Source organism: Artibeus jamaicensis, unplaced genomic scaffold, assembly GCF_021234435.1.
Source record: "Artibeus jamaicensis isolate MK-2021 breed Jamaican fruit bat unplaced genomic scaffold, CSHL_Jam_final contig_60, whole genome shotgun sequence".
Taxonomy (NCBI): domain Eukaryota; kingdom Metazoa; phylum Chordata; class Mammalia; order Chiroptera; family Phyllostomidae; genus Artibeus; species Artibeus jamaicensis.
In genome coordinates, this window is record NW_026521900.1 from 10,879,644 (window position 1) to 10,903,816 (window position 24,173).

Sequence of the window (24,173 nt, forward strand, 5' to 3'; positions counted from 1 at the left end):
ACACACCTTGGGACTGATATTTCTGAAAGGAAAAGAGATTTTACACCCAAAGGATTCCAAAATATCACCTCTTTTAGCTTGGAATTCCAAGAGCTGAGATACCACACACCCTGGGGACTCATACCATAACACAGACCCCAAACAGCTCAGAGACCTCATTAGGTAAGGACAGAACCCCAAAACACCTTAAAGATTTCACTCCATGGCATATACACTTATAAAAATACCTTGGAGAGCTTATATTCTGGAAATACACTCAGAAATAAATAGAAGACCCCATTCTTATAACTGAGACCCATACAAATGTCAGAGACCTCACACCTGAAAACACCTGCCACATGGCGTAATGCTCACATGTGACAGGCTTTAGAAACACAACAGCTATGAGGTCTCACACCCTTGACAAAAACTCTCACAAAATTCATAAACCTTAAATCTTGCACCCACATCCTAAAAGAGCTGAAAACTCACATGCTAGGAAAAAGCCATCCCAACAGCTCAGAAAACTTACACTGAGACCAAAAGAAGTACATACATCTCAGCAATCTCACTGTGTTGTACCAAGACTCCAAGACCATGATGACCTCAACACTCTTGGACACAGACAATAAAACAATTCCAAGGCCTGGCACGTTGGATGCAGACAATGACCCAAAAATGCTGCAGAGACCTCACTCCCTGAGATGTCATCCCAAAGAGCTCAGCAATCTTACACTCTAGGCACAGCGCAAAACAATTCTAAGGCCTTAAGCTTTGCACAGGAAACACTGCTTCCACCTCCTCCACCCGCCTAGCCTGACAGACCCCGTGAGGACAGAGCAACTCAAAAGCACAGAGATCTCACATCCTGTCACACAGACTCTTAATACCTTACAGACCTTCAGACCTGGACACGTGCCCCAGACAGCTCCAAAACTCTCACCCCAGGACCCACACCCCAAAGTGGCTCAAACAATTCACCCTGGGGCTCAGACAACAAATACCTCTATGATCTCATCTGTGGAGATTCAGCCAACCAAAACAGCTCAGGGGATATGGCACTATGGACACAAAACCCAAATGTGAACAGACAGTGATCTCTCACACAGCTGGCTAAATAGTTCAGAGGCCCACTTGGAAATAGAGCAAGGGTCAGAGACATCACACCCTTGACTCTGACTGTCAACAGGAGCAGAGACCACACCTGGAAACATATCCCAAGTGGCTCAGAATTTCCATCATGTGACACAGAATAAAAAACAACACAAAGAAGTCACACCCTGGACAGAGATCCTCAAACCTCAGAAAGCTCACATCCTGGGACCCACCCCCCAAAACAGCTCAGAGAACTCACATCCTTGGGCACAGGCCATAAAACAATTCAGAGAGCTCATGTCATGAACATAGATGCCCATGAGTTCATAGACCTCATTATCGGGACCCAGATACCCGCCCCCAAACACTCCACAAGTATAACACTATGGAGTACAGACCCCAAAAAGACTCCTTGAAGCTTGGACAGTCACCAATTACCCAGAGTTCAGACACCTCACACCTTGGCCACAGACCACAAAACAATTCAGAATTTGCCCTGACCGGTGTGGCTCAGTTGATTGGGCATAAACTGAGGGGTCGCTGGTTCAATTCTTGTTCAGGGCATGTGCATGGGTTGTGGGCCAGGTTCTTGGTTGGGGGCATGTGAGAGGTAACTTGTCAATGTTTCCCTCCATTCTCCTCTCTCTAAAAAATACCTCAGAGAGTGAGAGACCATGTATTCTTTTTTTTATTGATTTTTATTGATTTTAGAGAGAGGGAGAGAGAGAGAGAGGGAGACAGAGAGAGAAACATCAATTTGTTGTTCCACCTATGTATGCATTTATTAGTGTTTCTTGTATGTGCCCTAACCAGGGATCGAACCTGCAACCTTGGTATATCAGTTGATGCTCTAACCAACTGAGCTATCTGGCTGGGGCAAGACCATATATTCTGGGGAATGATCTTCAAATAGTCTAAGGTATCCTACCCAGAACCACATACCCGGAACCATAATACTCAACTATAGTCTGAAGAGTATGTGTTGGGGAGAATTTCTGGGGATTTTTTTTCCTTTTTCTTTCCTGGCCTTACCCCAGTGGTAGTGGTAGTTGGGAACTATATGGCAGCAGTGTAGGCAGCTAAATATCCAAGAGAAATGGCATCATTCTGGCCAAAGGACTAGGAAAATAGGCCCCTGAAGCCTAGAGGATGTGGAGGGAATCCCCTACTTCTGTGCATAAACTCACACAAGTCTCGTGCTTATTCCTGAGCTGCATGTGCATGAGCAGGCTCAAAACCGGATAGCAAAGTCTTGAAAGTAGCCCTGGCTGGTGTGGCTCAGTGGATTGAGTGCCGGATTACGAACCAAAATGATGCTGGTTTGATTTCCAGTGAGGGCACATGTCTGGGTTGCAGGCCAGGTCCCCAGTGGAGGACAAATGAAGGGCAACCACGCATTGATGTTTCTCTCCCTCTCTTTTGCCCTCCCTTCCTCTCTCTCTAAAAAGAAATAAATAATCTAAAAAATGTAAGTGACATAAGAACTAATGTCCACAGAAGGTACGACAAAACTTGTGATTTGAACCTAAATAAGTTGATTGCCTGGTAAAACAAATCAATATTTTCAGAAACTTAACAAGACCTAGAATCTAAACAATACAATATTCAAAATGTCTGAAATAGAACCTAAAGTTAATGTGCATACAAAGAATCAGGAAAATGCACCCAACCAATTCTCAAGAGAAAAGGTAACAGATACCAACACAAAAGGACTCAGATATTAGAATTCTCAGACAAAGACTTAGACAGACTGTAAAAAAAAAAAAAAAAGCTATGCCAATCATCTTCCATGAAGCAAAGATAAATACACTTAAAATTAATGGTGAGACAGAAATTCTCAGCAAAGAAATACAGAGGTGGGCAAAAGTAGATTTAATTGGCCTTGGCTGGATAGCTCAGTTGGTTAGGGCATCGTCTCAATACTCCAAGGTTGTGAGTTTGATTTATGGTCAGGGCACATACAAGAAGCAACCAATGAATGCATCAATAAGTGGATCCACAAATCAATTTCTCTCTCTCTCATTCTCCCAAATCAATAAAAAAAAAATGTGGGTTTAGCCCTGGCCAGTGGGGCTCAGTTGGTTGGCTATTTTCCTACAAAGCAAAAGGTCACTTGTTCGATTCCTGGTCAGGGTACATACTTAGGTTACATGTTCCGTCTCTGGTTGAGGTGTGGAGGATAGGCAACCCATTGACATTTCGCTCTCTTGCTTTCTCCCTCCTTTTCTCCTCTCTTAAAAAAATGTTGGTTTAGTTCTGAGTACATGAAACACAGAATTTGTTCTTATATTATTATTTATTAAGTATTATATTACTTATTATTATTAACCTGTTTTTACCCACTGTTGAATATTAAAAAATTATAGTGTTTTAAATACTCTATAGAGCATATAAAAACTATAAACTATAAAAAAAAAGAACTGAAAATTTTAGAATAAAAAATAACATTTAAAATCTAAAAATTATCTGAATGGACTCAACAGCAGAATGGATATGACAGAGGAAAGAATCACTGAATTTGAGGACAAATTAATAGAAATGATCAAATTTTAAGAACAAAGAAAAAATACTGAAAAATGTGAGTAGAACTTCCAGGATCTATGGGACAATATCAAAAGGTCTAATATTCATGTCACTGGAGTATCAGAAAGAAAGAATGATATTTGTGTGGGGAAAAAATTGAAGAAATAATGTCCCAAACCTTCCCAAACTTGGGTGAAAGACATAAATTAACAGACTGAATAAGTGCCGTGATCCCCAGTCAGCATAATCTCAAAGAAAACCATGCCAAGAAATAATCAAATTGCTGAAAACAAAAGATGAAGAAAAATACCTTGAAAGCAGTTAGAGAAAAGCAACAAAGAGTGTATAGGGGAACAGTGGTACAAATTCCACAAATTTCTCATCAGAAATATAGTGGCCAAAAGACAGTGGAATAATATTCTTAGAGCGTTGAAAGTAACAAATTGTCAATCCAGAATTCCAATCAGGGAAAAGGACCTTCAGAAATGAAGGCAAAATAAAGACATTCTCAGTTAAAGGAAAAGTGAGAGAATTTGTCAACAACAGACCTGCTGTTAAAGAAATGATAAAGAGCCCTGAGTGGGTGGCTCAGCTGGTTTGGTATCATCCAGCAAAGAGAAAGGTCCCAGGTTAGATTCCTGGTCAGGGTACATGCCTAGGTTGCAGGTTTGGTCCCTAGTCAGGGCATGTACAAGGTACGAGAGGCAACTGATCAATATGTCTCTCTCACATCGATGTTTCTCTCCCTCTCTTTTTCCCCTCCCTTTCCCTCTCTCTAAAAATAAAGGAAGAAAGAAAAAAAATTTAAAAAAAGAAAGAAGTGATAAAGAAAAATAATAACAAGGGAAACTTGGAACTTCAGGAATAACAAATATAACAGCAGAAACAGTAAATACCTGAGAAAATATAAAATACTATATCTCAAGTTTTATAAAATATGAATGACTGTTCTAGGCACAAATATTATCATTGTCTACATTTTACTAGAAGTGGTAAAATATGAACTCTAAAAGACTATGAAAGGTCAGGTATATGTATTATAATCCCTAGAGCAACCACTAAAAGTTGCAAAGAGATATAGCCAAAAATCCAATAGATAAATTGAAATGGATTACTAAAAAATATTCAAGCAACCCCAAAGAATACTTCTACCCAGCTTACAGTATCAGTGAGCCTGAGACTGTCAACCTACAATTTTCTGGTAATGGGAGTAAACAAACCCCTCTCACTTGAAGGCACATAAATGGGGCTTCCTGTTACTTGCAGGGAGAAGAATGCCTGAGAAAGACCATTTTCACATAATCTCTTAGCTACCCTTTGAGATGACCAGGCTAGATTCTAGCATGGATGGGGAAATTGAGCTAAAGGGACTGTGTGTTTTAAATGTCTTCCTCAAGTCTTTGCAAACTCCAGATCTGGTGGAAAGGCAGGAATTTTCTTTGGAGTAAAAACATACTCTCTACACATGCACTGTCCCAGCACATGGTGTGGACCTGTACTTGCAGGAACATCAGATGGCCCTGAAGGTGGCCATGGTTCGGGCAACCCTGACTACTGCCCCACTGATTCTTCTAGGGCTTTGTCCTGGGAGAAGTTCTGGGGCCAGCGGTGAGAGAGAATGGTGAGTCTTGGTTACTCAACAGAACGGGCCTCCATTCTGAAGAGGAAAAGAAATCCATTGTTGTAGACATTTACTGAAATCGAAACTATCTTTAATCCACCTATGGAAAGGAGTGGCTAAATTCTCCCAACTCTAGGTATATCTTGAAACCCATTATTGAAGTCTAGCTGAACTGCTAAGTACCAAGGCCTTTTTCATCTCTGTGTTTCTCAAGAACAAAGTCCCATGTCCTGCCCCCCGGAGGTGGAGGCGGTGTCCAGCTTGGAGGTGCAAATGCCATTCTAGCCTGGGTGGAGCTCTGCCTAATGTAAAAGAAGGACGAGGGATTGTAACAGGCTTGGCAAGAAATATTCAAAGTCATGAAAAGCAGGGACCTACAGTCGAGATTGCTTTACCCAGCAAAGCTATCCTTTAGAATTGAAGGGCAGATAAAGAGCTTCCCAAACAAGAAAAAACTAAAGAAATTCATCATCACCAAGCCATTATTATATAAAATGTTAAAGGGACTTATTTAAGAAAAAAAAATCAAATGTATGAACAATAAAATGGCAATAAATACATATCTATCAACAACTGAATCTAAAAAACAAATTAAGCAAAGAAGAACAGAGAAAGAATCATAGATACAGAGAACATTTTGAAGGTTGCCAGATGGGAGGAGGCTGTGGGGAAATGGGTGAAGAGGTGAGGAGATTAAGAAGTACAAATTGGTCGTTACAGAACAGCCATGGGGATGTAAAGTACAGTGCAGGAAATGGAGTAGCCGAAGAACTTATACGTCTGACCCATGGACATGAACAATGGTGGGAGGATTGCCTGACAGGGTGGGGAGGTGCTGGGTGGAAAGGGGTAAAGGGGAAAAAAATGAGACAACTCTAATAGCATAATCAATAAAATATAATTTAAAAAATAAAATAAAATTGAAAATGTTTTTGCAGAGTGGGAAGGAAAAAGGTGATCCTTCTTTCACAAAAAAAGAAACTCAGATCAACTCTGAAGAGACGTGAGAAGCCCAAAGTCACAGGCCCTGCAGACTTGCCAAGCAATGGATTAGAGGTGATTCACTTCCTCCAGCAATCCAAATAGCCATGCAAAGAGGCCATCTGTGGTCCTTACATGGCATGGCCCACATTCTAGAGCCTGTCTGCCATGTGCATGGCTTAGATGTGTTAAAAGAAAAACTGAATGAAGCACATTAAAATTTTCTGGAGTTTATTTGAACAAACATCAATTCGAATTGGGCAGCATCAGAATTTGGTAGGGAACACTCCAAGGCAGAAGCTAGGGTAAGGCAGAAGCAAAACAAGGTGATCATTTGATTGTCTAGAGCTTAAGGCTACCTTATTTGGGAAAACCTAGTTGGATATTTGTGATTGTTTTTTCTTTCATTTTGATTTCTCAGATACAAGTTCATTGACTCTGGCTTAGGTTTCAGTTTTCTTATGCAGGTTAGCAAGGCATCAGAGCTACCTCAGTCTACTGGCCTCCTTGTCTAACTACATTAACAGGTGGTATTTGAACTTTCCCTTCTTCATCGGTGATCTCTAAGTACATGCCTCTAGCATCATTCTCTCCCCAATCTGTGTGACACCATGAGTGTGTATGCCCCCGTGTCTGAAACCAGAAATATGTGTGACCCTATGAATGTCCACTAGCCAGCTGGGTGACTCAGGAGTATCCACTCCCTAGTGTGTATAAGCTCAGATTATGTCCACATGCAAACTGGTTTGACCCCAGGACTGCCCACACCCCAGGTTCTTTGACTACAGCAGTGCTGGCATGCTAGTCAACCTGACACTAGAAGTGTCTACACTCCACTCTGTGTTACCCCAAGAGTGTAAAATCTCCAGTGTGTGTGATTCCAAGGGTGCCCATTCCCCAGAGTGTGTGACTTCTGAAATGCTCAGAACCTCATCTGAGTAACCCAAGACTGTCTATACCCCAGTTTGTGTTACCTCATGTTGTACTCACACCCCTGTCTATGTGGCCTCAGGAGTGCTCACACTCCAGTTGGTGTGACTCCAAGATTATCCACACATCTGTTTCTGTGATGTCAAGGGTGTCCATACCCCAGTCCATGTGACCCTAGGAGTGTCCACACAACAATTGCACAAGAAGACCCCAGAGCTCACACCCCAAAAGAATTCAGAAATATTGCACCCTGAGGCACAGAACACTGAATAGTTTAGAGATCTTGGTTTGGAAACAGACCCATAAAAAGTCAGTGGTCATATTCTAACTCAGCTCCTAACTTCGCAGCCTGGACATAGACTTTCAAACAGATCAGAGAACTCACACTCTGCAGACACACCCATAAAAAGATCATAGACCTTGTCCTGGCTGGTGTGGCTCAGTGGATTGAGCACCGGCCTGCAAACCAAAGGGCTGCTGGTTGATCCCTAGTTTGTAACCCATGCTGGGTTACAGACCAGGTCCCCAGCAAGGGGCATGGAAGGGGCAGCCATACATTGATGTTTCTCTCCCTTTCTCCCTCCCTTCCCTAACTGTCTAAAAATAAAATAAATTAAAAATCTTAAAAAAGATCGTAGGCCTCATACCCTAGAATAAAGCCCCCCAATACTTCGAGGTGGGTGATTTTTCTTCAATCACAAAGAAATCCCTTACACATATATACCTGTTATTCACAAACTGAATGTTTGCACCTCCCCAAATCTGTATGTTGAAACCCTAATTCCCAATGAGATGGTTTTAGAATGTAGGGCCTTTGGGAGGTAATAAGGGTTAGATGAAGTCATGAGAGTGAGGTCTTCATGGTAGGAATAGCCCTGATAGGAAAAGACTAGAAAGCTTGCTTTCTCTCTGCCATGTGAGGACACAGGGGGAAGGTGGCCATCTACAAGCCAGGTAGAGAGTCATCTCCAGAACCTGACCATATTGACACCCTGATCTTGGTCTTCTGGCCTCCAAACTTATGAGAAAATAAATTTTGTTTTTTAAGCTACCCAGCCCATAATATTTTGTTATGTTGGCCTGAGCTGTCTAAGACACACCTTAAGCCTTTACTTTCAAGGTCCTGAATTTTACGTCAGAGTCCTTGTACTTGCACCGCCTACTTGCCTGCCTCGGTCACCACTAGCAGTCCTCAGCCTGTGGCCCTCCCATTCCTGCCCCTTGATCTCCAGGTGCTGAGCCAGAGACTTGTCTAGAGGTCCCAGGACAAGAACATTTAGCCTGCCATTCTGTGCTTTCTGCTCTCCAGGCTGCCAGGGCAGGATTTCAGAGAAGCAGGGGAATGGGGTAGTCCCTGGGGGTCTGGGGCACAGGTATTAGCACCAAGGCTGGGGACCTCCCAGCTCAGGCCTGGTAACCTGCTCCGCATCTATGCAGGCTATCCTCACATGCTGACATCCACTTTCCTCTCTTTCTTCCCCTTTCAAAGACAAGCAGATGGCAGCAGAGGGACATGGAAAGGCCCTGCTCTAACACAGGGTCAGCCATCAACATGTCTGCAGGAGTGGGTCTGGCTGAGGGCCAGCTTCTCTAATCCCTCAGGGTGGCTCTGGGGAGCTAGTTCAACCAAGGACATTAGGATGGGGCAGTGTAGGGAAAGGCCAGGAAACAGCACTAACCTTGAGGTTTGCCAGAAGAATTCCAGGGGCCGCTGGCACCTTGGAGAGGACTTTGTAGAAAGAATCCCTTCCCTGTGAAGGAGTCAGGAGGGAGGGTGTCATGGTCTGGGCACTGTGTTATCTATATAGGGTTATTGTGAGGAATTAAATGGACTCTATTTTCCATAGTGCTTAGAACAAGGCATATTGTAAGCCTTATGTGATTACTATGTCTTGATTATCTTTTTTATAAACCTTGCTTTGACAACCCTCAATAATCCAGCCCTTACCTTTCCCTCTGGCTCATGTCTCACTCACCCTTGGATTCTAAGCCACAGTAGCCTTCTTCCTGTTCCTTCAGAGAGCCAGCCCTGCTCATTCTTGAATTTGCGAGGATGGAGCTCCCCATGTACAAAACAGGATCTTGGGAGTGAATCTGAGCTAGCAGGGTATTGAAAAATGGGAAGAGTAGGTTGAGTTCATTTCCCAAGGATTATCAAAACTGTACATGTGGTTAAGCAGTGCTTAAGGAAAACCTACAGCTCTAAATGCATATCAGAAAACTTGGTTCTTTGAACAGATTAATAAAATATTAGTAATTCCTGTTTTCTCTCAAGTGATTAAGGAAAAAAATATTAATTACCAATATCAAGAATGAAAAGGGAGTGTTATTACAGATCTACAGATGTTAGAATGTTAATAAGATTTTTAAACATGACTTTCTTTTTTAACTTAAAAAATTGATTTAATTACTTTTTAGAGAGGGGGGAAGGGGGGAGAAAGAGGGGAAGACAAACATTGATGTGTAAGAGAAACATCTATGGGTTGCATCTCGCATGCCCCCAACTGGGGACCTGGCCCACAACCCAGGAATCAAATCTGCAACCTTTCAGTTCACAGGCCAGTGCTCAACCCATTGAGTCACACCAGCCAGGGAATATGACTTTATTTTCAATGGATCCTAACTGTCAGTCATTTTCTCATTCTACTGCTTCTGTGCCCCTGTGGATCCCCTGTATCCATGAGAACAGCAGAAGTCAGCAACTTTGCTAATGCCTCCTCCACTCATGAAAATGGATCACATGATTTTTTTTTTTTTAGCTGGGGCTCAGTGAAATCAATTGTTTAAAATGCAGTAACTTGAATGGAATTGAACATTGCAGAATGGAACAGAATAAAATAGCATAGGGTGGAGTGGAGTGGAATGGAATGGAATGGAATGGAATGGAAAGGAAAGGAAAGGAAGGGAAGAGAATAGAAGTCAGATTTTGTGCCAGACACTGGGCCTAATTTTAGTAGTAGATACGTACTAAATGAATATTTGTTCAACATCTGCTACTTGTTTGAGATACAAATAGGGAACAAAACAGAGAGAAATCTCTACCCTTATGAAGCTTATAGTCTACTCAAGGAGACAGATATTAGCTTTGCAAAAGGCCTTGAGACAAAAGATACAAGGATGGCCCTTATGAGGAAAAGGCAAAAAGGACAATGTGGCTTGGAATTCAAGAACAGAGGATGAGGCTGTAGAAACTGGGGGTCATGGTAGGCAGTCTGAATTTTAACAAGATGACCACGACAACATCATCATCATCATCATCATCATCATCATCATCAGCTCATATGGCACTTGCTACCTGTCAAGCACTGTTCTAAGCCCTTAAACATACAACTCTTTTTAAAAATGTTTACAACAGCCCTGGCTGGTGTAGCTCAGTGGATTGAGCATGGGCTTGCAAAACCAAAAGACTGTGGTTCAATCTTCCCAGTCAGGGCACATGCCTGGGTTGCAGGCCAGTTCCCAGCAGGGGATGCACGAGAGGCAACCATACATTGATATTTTTCTCCCTCTCTCCTTCCCTTCCTTTCTAAAGATAAGTAAAAAAAATTAAAATATATATAAAAATGTTTACAACAGCTCTATAAGATAAATGTAAAACCATGCCCATTTTACAGAAGGGGAAACTAAGGCACAGAGAGATTAATTAAATGTCAACGTGGCTCCAGAGTCTATTCTTTTAAGCACTATACTCTTATCTATAGTGCCCGACCACAGGCACCTTACAATCCTGTAGGAGGTGTAATGTAAATATACACATTGCTAAAGAATGCAAATCAAGAGAAAGACCTGGTGGGAAATGTGCAGAGGGCACAAAGTTGGGGTAAGGAGTTATGCCCTCCCACTGGGTGTCACAGTAGCTTTCTAAACACACGTGCCCAGAGACATTTATTCCACCTAAGATGCTCCCTTACTATTTTGTCCTCTGTGATCATAGCTGCAGAGTGGGAAAAGAGGGGACTGGGTTAAATTGGTCAGTGGAGGGATTGTACTCATAGTGCTGGGTCTCCTCTGTGTCTTGTCATTTCTTGCAAAAGAGATGAGTTCCAGCTTGGGGAAACAAGAGAGGGCTTGGTCTTGGTTTCCACTCCCCTTGTCTTTACCTCTCTCCCTCTGGAAGGAAAAAAAGAAAAAAGAGAGCAGTGGAGAGCGGTCATGGCAGATACATTGGCTCTTATGAATCTACACATGGGCAATAAGACTCTACCAAAGTCTCTTCGCAGGCCCTCACCAGTTTGGGTCAGTTAGGTTGGGACTGTCCCACAAAGTGAAAGGTAACTGGTTTGATTCCCAGTAAGGGTACATGCCTGGGTTGCAGGTTTGTTCCCAGTTAGGGGTGCATACGAGAGACAATCAATCTATGTTTCTCTCAGACATTAATGTTTCTCTTACACTCTTTATCTCTCCCTTCCCCTTACTCTAAAAAAAATTAATAAATAAAATACTTTTTAAAAAAGTTTCTTTCCAAGACTTTCTCCTTGGAATAGGAGTGAGGAGGAAGTATACTCATTGGGGAGGTAAGGAGAAAGAAACAGAAACTTGGATGTGACTGGTAGCAATATGATCTCTTCTGAATACTTTTTTTTAGTTATGGAGGCACAACAGTCAAACCCCTTCTCCATGTCTTATTCAGAGACTTGACCACCTCGTGATGACAGTAAAGAGTATCAAAGACACCACCATGTTTTATGCCAAGATTCTGGGCATGGAGATCATAACATTCAAGGTAATTACTTATGAAAATGCCAAAGTTTAGGTGGAGTAAAATTTGATTATAATACTTAAAAAAAATAACTTTAGCCCTGGCTGGTGTGGCTCAGCAGATTGAGTGCTAACCTGCAAATGAAAGGGTTGCCGCCAGTTCAATTCCCAGTCAGGTCACATGCCTGGGTTTCAGGCCAGGCCCCTGTGGGGGAGGGGGATGCACACAAGAGGCAACCACATGTTGATGTTTCTCTCCTTCTCTTTCTCCCTCCCTTTCTTTCTGTCTAAAAATAAATAAATAACATCTTAAAAAGATAACTAAAAAACCCCACAACAAATCTGTGAGAATTTAAAGGATCAGTAAAGGAGATTCCAAGCTCTGAATAGTGGAACTTCCAGAGAGAATGGAGAAATAGAGGGGAGGAAAGTAGCACAGAAATGATTCAAGAGAACTTTCCAGTCTTTTAATGGAAAGGGTTAACTGAATATCCAGTACATTGACAATTAGATATGTCCTTACAAAATTATAGAATATCAAAGTGAAAATAAAGATCCTAAGAACTTTCAGAGAGGTGAAAAAATACGTCAACTGCAAAAGAAAAAGAAATATGCAGACATCAGATTTCCCAATATTCACATCAGGTTGAACTTTCTCAGTTCAACCTAGAATTCTATGTCCAACCAAATTATTAATCAAGGTGAGGATAAAATAAAACATTCTTATATGTTAAAAGGCTCAGAAATTTTGGACACTTGCTTTGAAAATTGAGATTTATACAACATCAAAATGAGTAATTAAGCCAGAAATAAGGAAGGCATCAAAGTCAGGACACAGTGAATCCCAAGGGGAAGATCCCAGAAAGTACCTAGAGGATAATCAGCTCAATTTGGAACAGGAGAAAGAAAGGTCTGAAGAAGGAGAGATCTCAGTAAGAAAGGAGGTTTACAGAGATTGAATACTATCCTTGAGAATTTGAAACAACTTCAAAAGTGGGAAATGCAGCCCTGGCTGGTGTGGCTCAGTGGATTGAGCACCAGCCTACGAACCAAAGGGTCACTGGTTCAGTTCCCAGTCAGGGCACATGCCTGGGTTGCAGGCCAGGTTTCCCAGTGTGGGGTGCATGAGAGGCTACCACACATTGACAATTCTCTTTCCCTCTCTTTTTCCATCCCTTCCCCTCTGTCCAAAGAGAAATAAGTAAAGTCTTTAAAAAAAACTTTTTTAAAAGGTGGGAAATGCAGAGAAAGCAAAATATATATATATCTTAAATTGAACATGCCCATAAAATGACAAACAGGATAAAAATGTGAAACCTAACATGGAATGCTATGCATTAAAATAAAATTATGCACCCTGGCTGGTGTATTTCAGTGGATTGAGTGCCAGCCTGCAAACCAAAGGGTCATCAGTTCAATTCCCAGTCAGGGCATATGCCTGGGTTGTGGGCTGGGTCCCCAGTAGGGGACATGTGAGAGGCAACCACACATTGACGTTTCTCTCCCTCTCTTTCTGTCCCCTCCTCTCTCTAAAAAATAAATAACTAAAATCTTTAAAAAATAGACTTATGCAACATCAGACTAGATGTATACACAGCAAGATGGACAGGTCTTAAAAAGACCATGCTGAGTGAAAAGTGGAGAAACAGAAATAGGTCAACCACATGGTACCACTTAGAATATATGTACAAAAAATAATAATACACTTTCTACAATAAATTATGATATCCAAATATCAAACACATTACAATGGTTGACTAGGGTTGGGACAGGAGTGGAGAATGGAGATAAGAAGCATAAATGTATAAAAAAAACTAGAGATACTTCTGGCCAAGATGGAGACTAAGTAGATACAGTTTGCCTCCTTTCATAATCAAAAGAAGAACAACAAATTTAAAAACAAAAAGCCACCAGAAATGAAAGAAAATCAAACTGTATAGAAGTCTGACAACCAAGGAGTTAAAGAAGAAACATTCACCCTTACCAGTAGAGGGGTCAGAGATGGGTAGCGGGGCGGAGAGGACTTGTGGCAAGGCAGCTGCTGGAAGACTGGGTGAGGCGACGGCAGCTGGTAGAGCAGGCGGTCCCACATTTATATGCAGATGAACTGGGAGGAACAACTGGGGAGTGAGACAGACCATGTGAACCGGGGTTCCAGTGTGGGAAAATAAAGCCTCAAAACCTCTGACTGAAAAAACCTGTGGGGGCTGAGGCGGAAGAGGAAGAAACTCCCTGCCTCACAAGAGAGTTCATTGGAGAGACCCACAGGGTCCTCAAATGTACACAAACCCAGGCACCTGGAAATCACCACCAGAAGAACCTAATTTGCTTGTGGGTAAAAGAGGAAGTGACTGAAAGCCACAGAGAGCCGAGCAATTGCCATTGCTCCCTCTTGGACCCCCCACCCCACCCACATACAGCATCACAACGCAGTGAAGTTTGCTCCACCCTGGTGAACATCTAAGGCTCCGCCCCTTACTATGCAACAGGCCTGCGGAGACAAAAAAAAAAATGATCCAAATGAAAGAACAGCTCAAAGCTGCAGAATAAATACAATGGAGGAAGAGATAGCCAACCTATCAAATGCAGAGTTCAAAACAGTGGTAATCAGGATGCTCACAGAATTGGTTGAGTATGGTCACAAAATAGAGAAAAAAGTGAAGGCTATGCAAAGCGAAATAAAGAAAAATGCACAGGGAACGAACTAACAGTGACGGAGGAAACCAGAACTCAAATCAACGATTTGGAGCAGAAGGAAGAAATAAACTTTCAACCAGAACAGAATGAAGAAACAAGAATTCAGAAAAATGAGGAGAGGCTTAGGAACCTCCAGGACAACTTTAAATATTTCAACATCTGAATCATAGGCATGCCAGAAGGAGAAGAGGAAGAGCAAGAAATTGAAAACCTACTTGAAAAAATAATGAAGGAGAACTTCCCTAATCTGGCAAACGAAACAGACTTCCAGGAAGTCCAGGAAGCTCAGAGAGTCCTAAAGTTGGATTCAAGGAAGCACACACCAAGGCACATCATAATTACATTACCCAAGGTTAAAGAGAAGGAATCTTAAAAGCAGCAAGAGAAAAGGAGAGTTACCTACAAAGGAGTTCCCATAAGACTAGCAGCTGATTTCTCAAAAGAAATCTTGTAGGCAAGAAGGGGCTGGAAAGAAATATTCCAAGTCATGAAAGGCAAGGGCCTACATCCCAGAATACTCAATCCAGCAAAGCTATCATTCAGAGTGGAAGGGCGGATAAAGTGATTCCCAGATAAGGTCAAGTTAAAGGAGTTCATCAGCACCCAGCCCTTATTATCTGAAAGGTTAAAGGGACTTATCTAAGAAAAAGAAGATAGCTCTGGTTGGTGTAGCTCAGTGGATTGAGCATGGGTTGTAAACCAAAGGGTCGCCAGTTCGATTCCCAATCAGGGCACATGGCTGGGTTTTGGACCAGGTCCCCAGTATGGGGTGTGGGAGAGGCAACTGTACATTGATATTTCTCTTTCTCTTTCCCTCTCTCTAAAAATGAATAAATAAAATCTTCTAAAAATTAAAAAAGAGATATAAGATAAAAATGTGAACAGTAAAATGAGAACAAACTCACAACTATTAACAAATGAAACAAAGAAAAGAAAAACAACAAAAACAAAAACTAGGCAAACAACTAGAACAGGAACAGAATCAGAGAAATGGACATCACATGGAGGGATTTCAGTGGGGAGGGGAAAGGGAGGAATAGGGGGGAAAAGGTACAAGGAAGAAGAAGCATAATTGGTAGGCATTAAATAGATGGGAAAAGGTCAAAAATGGTATAGGAAACAGAACTCAAAGAACTTATATGTACAATCCATGGACATGAATTAAGGAGGGATGCTGTAGGGTTGGGGTGCAGGCTGGAAAATTGGGAAAACGAATAAATAGCATAATAAATAGCAAAACAAATAAACTAATAGCATAATAAATAAATTCTCACTTATAGCAGGGAGAGGATAGAGATGGCTAAAGTTGCTAAATTAAGAAATAGTGGCAAATCATTTAGGGACTGCGTCTGGAGGCACATAGGAGAAAACCCAACCAACAGTCAGCAAAGATAGAGTTTTCTTTTTCTCTTATTCAACAACCACTGGAGAGGCATGCAGTCTGAGGCTGGGAAAAAGGAGGAAGTGAATGGGACAAAAGTGTTAGCTCAGTGAGGTAGGGAGATTCCCAGAGCCCCACCCACAATGTCTGCTGACATCATTTAGAATGTGTTTATAAGTACAAAGGGAGCCCTGGCTGGTATGGCTCAGTGGATCGGGTGCTGCCCTGCTAACCACAGGATTGCAGGTTTGATTCCCGGTCACGGCACGTACCTGGGTTTTGGGCCAGGTCCCCAGTAGGAATCATGTGAGAGGCAACCACACACTGACGTTTCTCTCGCTTTCTTTCTCCCTCCCGTCCCCTCTATATAAAAATAAAGAAATAAATTCTTTTTAAAAATAATTTATATATATTTTTAGATTTTATTTATTTATCTTTAGAGGGGAAGGGAAGGAGAGAGGGAGAGAAATATCAATGTATAGTTGCCTCTCATGGGTCCCCTGCTGAGAACTGGCCTGCAACCCAAGCATGTGCCCTGACTGGGAATCGGACTGCAGTTGTTTGGTTAGCAGGCCCACGCTAAATCCACTGAGCTACACCAGCCTGGGTAAAAAATAAATTCTTAAAAAAGGAGAAATGGAGACTTCCGCCAAGATGGAGGCGTAGGTGGAAGCACTGCGCCTTCTCACACAACCAAGTTTAAAAACAACAAAGTTTTAGCAACAAAAACGCAGCCAAACCAGAGAAAATTGAACTACATGGAAGTCTGACAACAACGAACCCTTTAGCCAAACCCTTAAGAGGGGCAGAGCCAGCAGCAGAGTGGGGTCGGGCAGGAAAGATCTACCGGACTAACCTGGGCGTGCAACCCAGGTGCGCCAGAAGCCGTGGGCAGATCCCAGGTGTGGAGAAATGGGTGGACCCACTGAGGGAGCAAGGCGGCGGACTCACTGAGGGCTGACCAAAGTCACACAGTCAAGCGCAGATAAACCGGTGAAGGAGCGAAGTGGTGAGACAGATCGTGCAGGCCCAAGTGGCGGAAAGTGGCAGAGGGGACCGCCATTGTCCTTCTCTGTCCCCGCCACCACGTACAGCGTCATAAACCAGCGACCTGGGTAGCCCCGCCCTGGTGAACACCTCCTCGTACATAACAGGCACGAACAGATCAAAACATGGCTCAAGAACAACTCAGAGCCCCAGAGCCCATAAATCTAAGTGATGAAGAAATAGCCAAGCCCTGGCTGGTGTAGCTCAGTGGATTGAGCACGGGCCTGCAAACCAGACAATCGCGGTTCGATTCCCAGTCAGGGCACATTCTTGGGTTGCAGGCCAGTTCCCTGCAGGCCAATTCCCAGCAGGGGACGCCCAAAAAGCAACCATACATTGATGTTTCTCTCCCTCTCTCCTTCCCTTTCCCTCTAAAAGATAAATAAATAAAATCTTTAAAAATAAATAAATAAATAAAGTAAGGTGAGACATCTTTAAAAAAAAAAAAGAAATAGCCAAACTTTCAGATGCACAGTTCAAACACTGGTGATCAGGATACTCACAGAACTGGTTGATTATAGTCACAAATTAGAGGAACATATGAAGGCTAAACTAATTGAAATGAATGGAAATGCACAGGAAACCAATAGTAATGGAAAGGAAACTGGGACTCAAATCAAAGGAGTGGATCAGAAAGAGGAAAAAAATAACCAAACAGAAAAGGATGAAGAAACAAGAATTCAAAAAAATGAGGAGAGGCTTAGGAACCTCCAGGACATCTTTAAGCATTCCAACATCTGAATTATAGGGGTACCAGAAGGGGAAGAGGAACAACCACAAGTGGAAAACTTATTTGAACAAATAATAAAGGAGAATTTCCCCAATCTGGCAAAGGAAATAGACTTCCAGGAAATCCGGGAAGCTCAGAGAGTCCCAAAGAAGGTGGACCCAAGAAGGAACACACCAAGGCACATCATAAGTACATTAGCCAAGATTAAAATGAAGGAGAGAATTCTAGAAGTAGCAAGAGATAAGGGGACAGTCACCTACAAAGGAGTTCCCATCAGACTGTCAGAGGATTTCTCAAAAGAGACCCTACAGGCAAGAAGGGGCTGGAAAGAAGTATTCCAAGTCATGAAATCCAAAGACCTACAACCAAGACTGCTCTATCCAGCAAAGTTTTCATTTAGAATGGAAGGACAGATAAAGTGCTTGTCAGATAAGATCAAATTCAAGGAGTTCATCATCACCAAGCCCTTATTATATGAAATGTTAAAGGGACTTACCTATGAAAAAGAAGATAAAAAAGATGAACAGTGAAAGGACAGCAAACTCACAGTTATCAACAACCACACCTAAAACAAAAGCAAACTAAGAGGACAGCTAGATCAGGAGTGAACCACAGAAATGAAGATCACATGGAGGGTTAGCAACAGGGGAGTGGGAGAAGGAGAAGGGGGGAGAAGGTACAAAAAATAAGTAGCATAGATGGTAGGTAGAAAATAGATAAGGGGAGGGCAAGAATAGTATGGGAAATATAGAATCTAAAGAACTTGAGACACGTGTTCATGAACTGAAGGGGGGAATGGTAGGGAAGGGGTGTGCAGAGTGGAAGGGAATGAAGGGGGGAAATAGAACTGTAATGGCATAATCAATAAAATATATTAAAAAATAAAATAAAATAAAAAAGGAGAAATGGACATTAAGTAGGCAAATTGCTGTTTCTGCCATGGGTAGTATCAACATATTATTTGGCAATAGGGAAATTATTTCCAGAAGCAATAAACACACACATTAAAAGTTACCCCACCTGGCTGGTGTAGCTCAGTGGATTGAGTGCGGGCCTGCAAACCAGAGTATCGCGGTTCGATTCCCAGTCAGGGCACATGCCTGGTTTGCAGGTCAGTTCCCAGCACGGGACGCATGAGAGGCAACCATACATTGATATTTCTCTCCCTCTCTCCTTCCCTTCCCCTCTAAAGATAAATAAATAAAATTTTTTAAAAAGTTACCCCAGTCCAGGTGTGTGTTGTCAGCAACCAATTGATGCTTTACATCTATCTTTCTCTCTCTCTAAAAAGCAATGAAAAAAAATGTCTTTATGTGAGGATTTTAAAAAAAAGGCAATTTCCCTTAAGAAATGAGACTTGGTGGGGCACAGGATTGTTGTTTTTTGTTGTTGTTGTTGTTAAAAGCCCTGTTAGACTTTTTTTAGAACCTTGTTGGGGTAGGTAGGGAGAATTTTGCCTCACACTCATCTTGAAAGTTTAGCTCTAGGTTGTTTTCTCTCTCCAAAATAGGGAGATAGGAAGGCATTGTGTTTTGGAGACCAGAAATTTAACCTTCATGAAGTGGGAAAGGAATTTGAACCTAAAGCTGCTCACCCAGTTCCTGGCTCCCTGGACATATGTCTGATCACAGAGGCACCTTGAAGGAAATGGTCCAACACCTCAAGGTGAGTCAGACTTCCATTCTTTTTGAGAAAGCTGCTGCAGATGCGGTGAAAACAGAAGCATGACCCAGGGAGTTTTTCTCAAACTTCAGGCATAAGAAGTTTCCTCACATCTATAATTGTTTACTCATTATCTTTATTGACATCTTTTAAAAAAATATATAAACAGATGTATTTTAAAAGGAAACTTTAGCTCTGGCCAGCATGGGCTCTGTTGGTTGGATCTCATCCCACAAACAGTGGGGCGGCCCGTTTGATTCCCAGTCGTGGTGCAGGCCTGGGCTGCTGTCTTTGCGCCATCCCCGGATGCTTGCAGAAGGCAGCCAATCAATGTTTCTCTCTTGCATCGATGTTTCTCTCTCTGTCTCCCTCCCTTCCCCTCTCTCTAAAAAAAAAAAAAATTAAAAGAAACTTTACATTACCCTTCTAAACAATCACTTACCAGTAAATTCTCTTTACATAAATACATTTGTGTAAAAAGAAAATATTCAACCAAGTAAATGAAAAATTCATTATATCTTGGTACAAAGGGAAGGTAACTATAAAAACAAACAGCTACAAAAGCACCACAATGTCATTCGATTCTAGCTATTTCCATTCTGTGAACTCTTTGAGCCTGATGTTCCAAATGGGAATTTGGCAGGTGGTTAAGGTGGTGCTAAGGACTTGTTAGCATCCACCAGAGACCTTCTTCTTGGTATAATCAGAAGGACTGAAAAAAAAAATAGAAGAGGGAATAATTTCTAATTTGCTATTATTTAATATTGGTGTCCCTGTAACACTTAAAATTATTTCATGTAAAGGGGGCATTTGTTCTTCTGTTGGGGAATACAGATCAAGGTCTTGAATATACTCTAGATTCTTTTTGAAAGTATCAGGGAAAAAGTCTTGTTTGGAAGTAAAGTGGGGAAAGCATAAGGGTTAAGAATATAGACTTTGGCCTAGCCTGCCTGGGTTTGAATTCTGACTCTGCCACTTACTAAATAGTACTAGACACTATTATCATGATCCCCATTCTACAGATGAGGAAACTGAGGCACAGGGCAGTTATCTTCCCAAGACCATATAGCTGCTATGTGGCTGAAGCAGAGGGAGGGAAGAAGAATGGTAGATGAGGTCAGAGAGGTACAGGCTCTTTGGGTCACACTATACAAGGAATTAAATTTTGGTCTGACGCATGGAATGTGATGAATGTCTTTTGTCTTCTACTTCGGGCTTGTGATGTTCCCATTGAGGAAGGTCCAGTCCCCAGAACTGGGGCAAAAGGCCCATTGTGTCCATCTACTTCTGAGACCCTAACAGAAACCTGATTGAGGTGTCCAGCTATATTTCCTGTGATTCAAGCTGGAGCTCCTCCATTTTGTTCTCTGCAATGTTGCCATCTTCCTTCCTCCCTCCAGACTCTCACCTGGACCCAGAGATCTCCAAGGACTGACAACTTAGGCTCTTCCCACATCCTGCTAGGGGAACCTGAGATGGATTTGGGGCCAAATATACAAGACTGAATGTTATCATTCCAAGCTGCTCCAATAAATTAATAAACTCTCAATTAATATGTGTTCCTCATTATTATCGTCTTGGTGTTATATATGGGTGTTTGTCTAGTGCTTGAGATCTCTGAACCCTTTGGGGGTCAGGAACTAGGGCATGACATCTCTGAGGACCAAATCCAGGGTCAGGCTCTTGAGATTCAAGGCCTCGAACAGATTTCTCCTTGTCCATGAACCCATCCTTTTTTATCCTTTTAGATTCATCTCACTCCTTCCAGGTGCTGCCTGCTGTTTCTTCTACCTCAGAGGCCTCACTGGACCTCAAGATATCTACAATGCCCATGAGATCTTCAAGGACTAGCCCAGATGATACTACCTCCTGTTGGTGTGCCTTTATCTGGTCCCACCCCCAGGGGGTGTGGCACTTTCTACCTTTGGATCTGGTAAGTCCGGACTCATCTCAATTGATGCTCAGATCCTGACAGAGTAGACAGTAAAGGGCAAACTTCCTCTCTTTCTGTACCCCCCCCACCACACCATTCACTCACTCAATTAATAAACATATATTGAGCATCTACCGTGTGTTTGGCCCTGTTCCAGGCTTTGGAGAGATAGCATTGAACAGAAGGAGTAAGTATATCTATGTTTCTGGAGCTACCATTCTATTGGGAAAGATATAAAATAAATAAAATTAAGTAAGGAAAATACTAAATATGTTAGAGGATAAGTGCTTTGGAGAAAAAGAAAACACGGAAAAGAGGGAACACATAAAAACCACTAGGACAGTTTCCAGTGTGTATTAGTATGGTCAGGGAAACCTGAGGAGATATTGGAGCACAGGCCTGCAGAGATCAGGTGGAAGTTGCATGGATCACTGAAAGAAGAGCATACCAGGCAGAGAGAAGAGCCAGTGGAAAGGCCCTAAAGCATGAGTGTGCCTAGTGTGTGTGAGGAACAGCAGGAGACCAGTGGGGAGAAAGAGGGAGCAGTGAGTGACAGAGACTGGATGAGTTCACCAAGAGAGAAAATGTCAACTAGAGAAGAGACCTAAACATACTTACAGTTCTGAAAAAAGGGGAGGAACCGGCAAATGAGGTAGGTAAAGAGGGAAGGGAAAAATATAGCTTCCTGAATGAATGCATGATGGATAAAGGAGCATGTATGAGAGTCTCTTGAGGCAAGGGAGTCCCTAGTCTTGTGTACTCTGATCTCTAAACAGTCCTTACCCAGATGGTAATTCAGCCAGGTCCTGTGAGTGAGCTCCCAGGGAGCCCCCAAAATACTGGGAAGAGAGACTATGTATGGATGTGTTTTAGTACATGAAAGGCTTTGCCAAAAGCTGCAGCAGGTTTCCTGCCTATTTTTAAAAGATACCTTGCTTTGGATCCAGATATTATATGCCTAGAGATAGGTGATTTATTGAAGGAAAGAAGGAAGGGAGGGAGGGAAAGAGGGAGGGCGTAGAGACGGAGGGAGAGAGGGAGGGAGGGAGGGAGGGGAGAGAGGGAAGGAGGGCAGTGGAATTGTGGATGAATGAATGGTTAGATGGGTGGGTGGGTGGATGGAGAGATGGATGGGTAGACAGACTAATATCCCTTGCCCCTGGAGAAACTCTTTCACGGGTTTGTTTTCAGAAAGAAGAATATGAATTTATAAATTACGAATTTGCTCTAATAGGGGGAAAAAACTAGAAACAACGCAAATGTTCATCAGAAGATGGATGGTTAAATAAACCATGGTATCTCCATTCCATGAAATACTAACTCAGTAATAAAAGTGAGTACGTTTATGAGCCTAGCACTAACCTTATATCAAAACCAAACAAAGACATAAGAAGACAAGAAAACTACAGACCAATATCTCATGAATATAAATGTAAAAAATCTATAAAATACTAGTAAATAGAATTCAGCAATATACAAGAGGGTTATATAACATTATACATATAATATATATAATATAATACAACCAAGTGGGATTTATCTCAGGAATACAAGATTGGTTCAATGTATGAAATCAATCAATGCAAATACACCAGATTAATAGAATAAAGTATAAAAAGTACATAATTTCATAGATGAAGAAAAAAGCCTTTGACAAACTTCAACACCCTTTCATAATAAAAACACTCAACAAACAAGGAATAGAAGAGAACTTCCTCAACCTGATAAAGGGCATTTACAAAAACCTACAGCTAACATCATACTTAATGGTGAAATACATAAAACTTTCTCCTGAAGATCAGGAACAAATCAAGGATGTCTCCTCTCACCACTTCTATTCAACATTTACTGGAGGTTCTAGCCAAGACAATTAGGTAAGAAAAGAGATAAAAGCCATTCATATTGAAAAAAAAAGAAGTTAAATTATCTGTATTTGCAGATTTTTTACTCAGAAAAATCTTAAGGAACCCACAGCGAAACCATTATAAACACACACACACGAGCTCAGCAAGGTTACAGTATATAAGATCACACAAAATTAATCATATTTTTATATATTAACAGTGACCAATCCAAAAATGAAATTAAGAAAACAATTTTAGTTACAACAGCGTCAAAAACAGCAAAATACTTAGTAATAAATTTAACAAAATGTGGGCAAGACTTGTACACTGAAAACTGTAAAACACTGTTGATAGAAATAAAAGGAGACCTAAATAAATGGAAAGACATCACATGTTTACAGATAAAAGACTTTATAGCATTAAGATGGCAATACTACTTAAATTGACCTACAGATTTTATGCCATCTTTATCAGAATCCCACCTTGCTCCTTTGCAGAAATTGACAAACTGATGCTAAAATTCATGTGAAAATGCTAGGGACCCAGAATGGTTACGACAGTCTTGAAAAAGAAAAACATAGCCCTGGCTGGTGTAGCTCAGTGGATTGAGCGCGGGCCTGCAAACCAAACTGCTGCAGTTCGATTCCCAGTCAGGGCACATGCCTGGGTTGCAAGCCAGTTCCCAACAGGGGACGCATGAGAGGCAACCATAGATTGATATTTCTCTCCCTCTCTACTTCCCTTTCCCTCTAAAGATAAATAAATAAAATATATATATATTTTAAATATTTTATTTATTTATTTTCAGAGAGAGGGGAAGGGAAGGAGAGAGAGGGAGAAACATCAATGTATGGTTGCCTCTCACATGTCCCCTGCTGGGAACTGGCCCGCAACCCAGGCATGTGTTCCGACTGGGAATCGAACCTCGATCCCCTGCTTCACAGACCCATGCTCAATCCACCGAGCTACACCAGCCAGGGCAATAAAATCTTAAAAAAAGAGAAACACATAGTTGGAGGACTTGCACTTCCCAATTTAAAAACTTACTACAT

The 24,173-nt window shown here is 41.8% G+C and overlaps 1 protein-coding gene across 1 annotated transcript; it reads left to right on the forward strand.

Moving 5' to 3' along the window:
- Positions 1-11,429: 11,429 nt before the first annotated feature.
- On the forward strand, positions 11,430-21,195 carry GLOD5 (glyoxalase domain containing 5). The gene is given in 7 exon segments (XM_053670585.1): positions 11,430-11,444; positions 11,715-11,852; positions 19,193-19,319; positions 19,322-19,346; positions 20,558-20,616; positions 20,619-20,678; positions 21,113-21,195. Coding segments are annotated over 7 exon segments (507 nt in total).
- Positions 21,196-24,173: the final 2,978 nt, after the last annotated feature.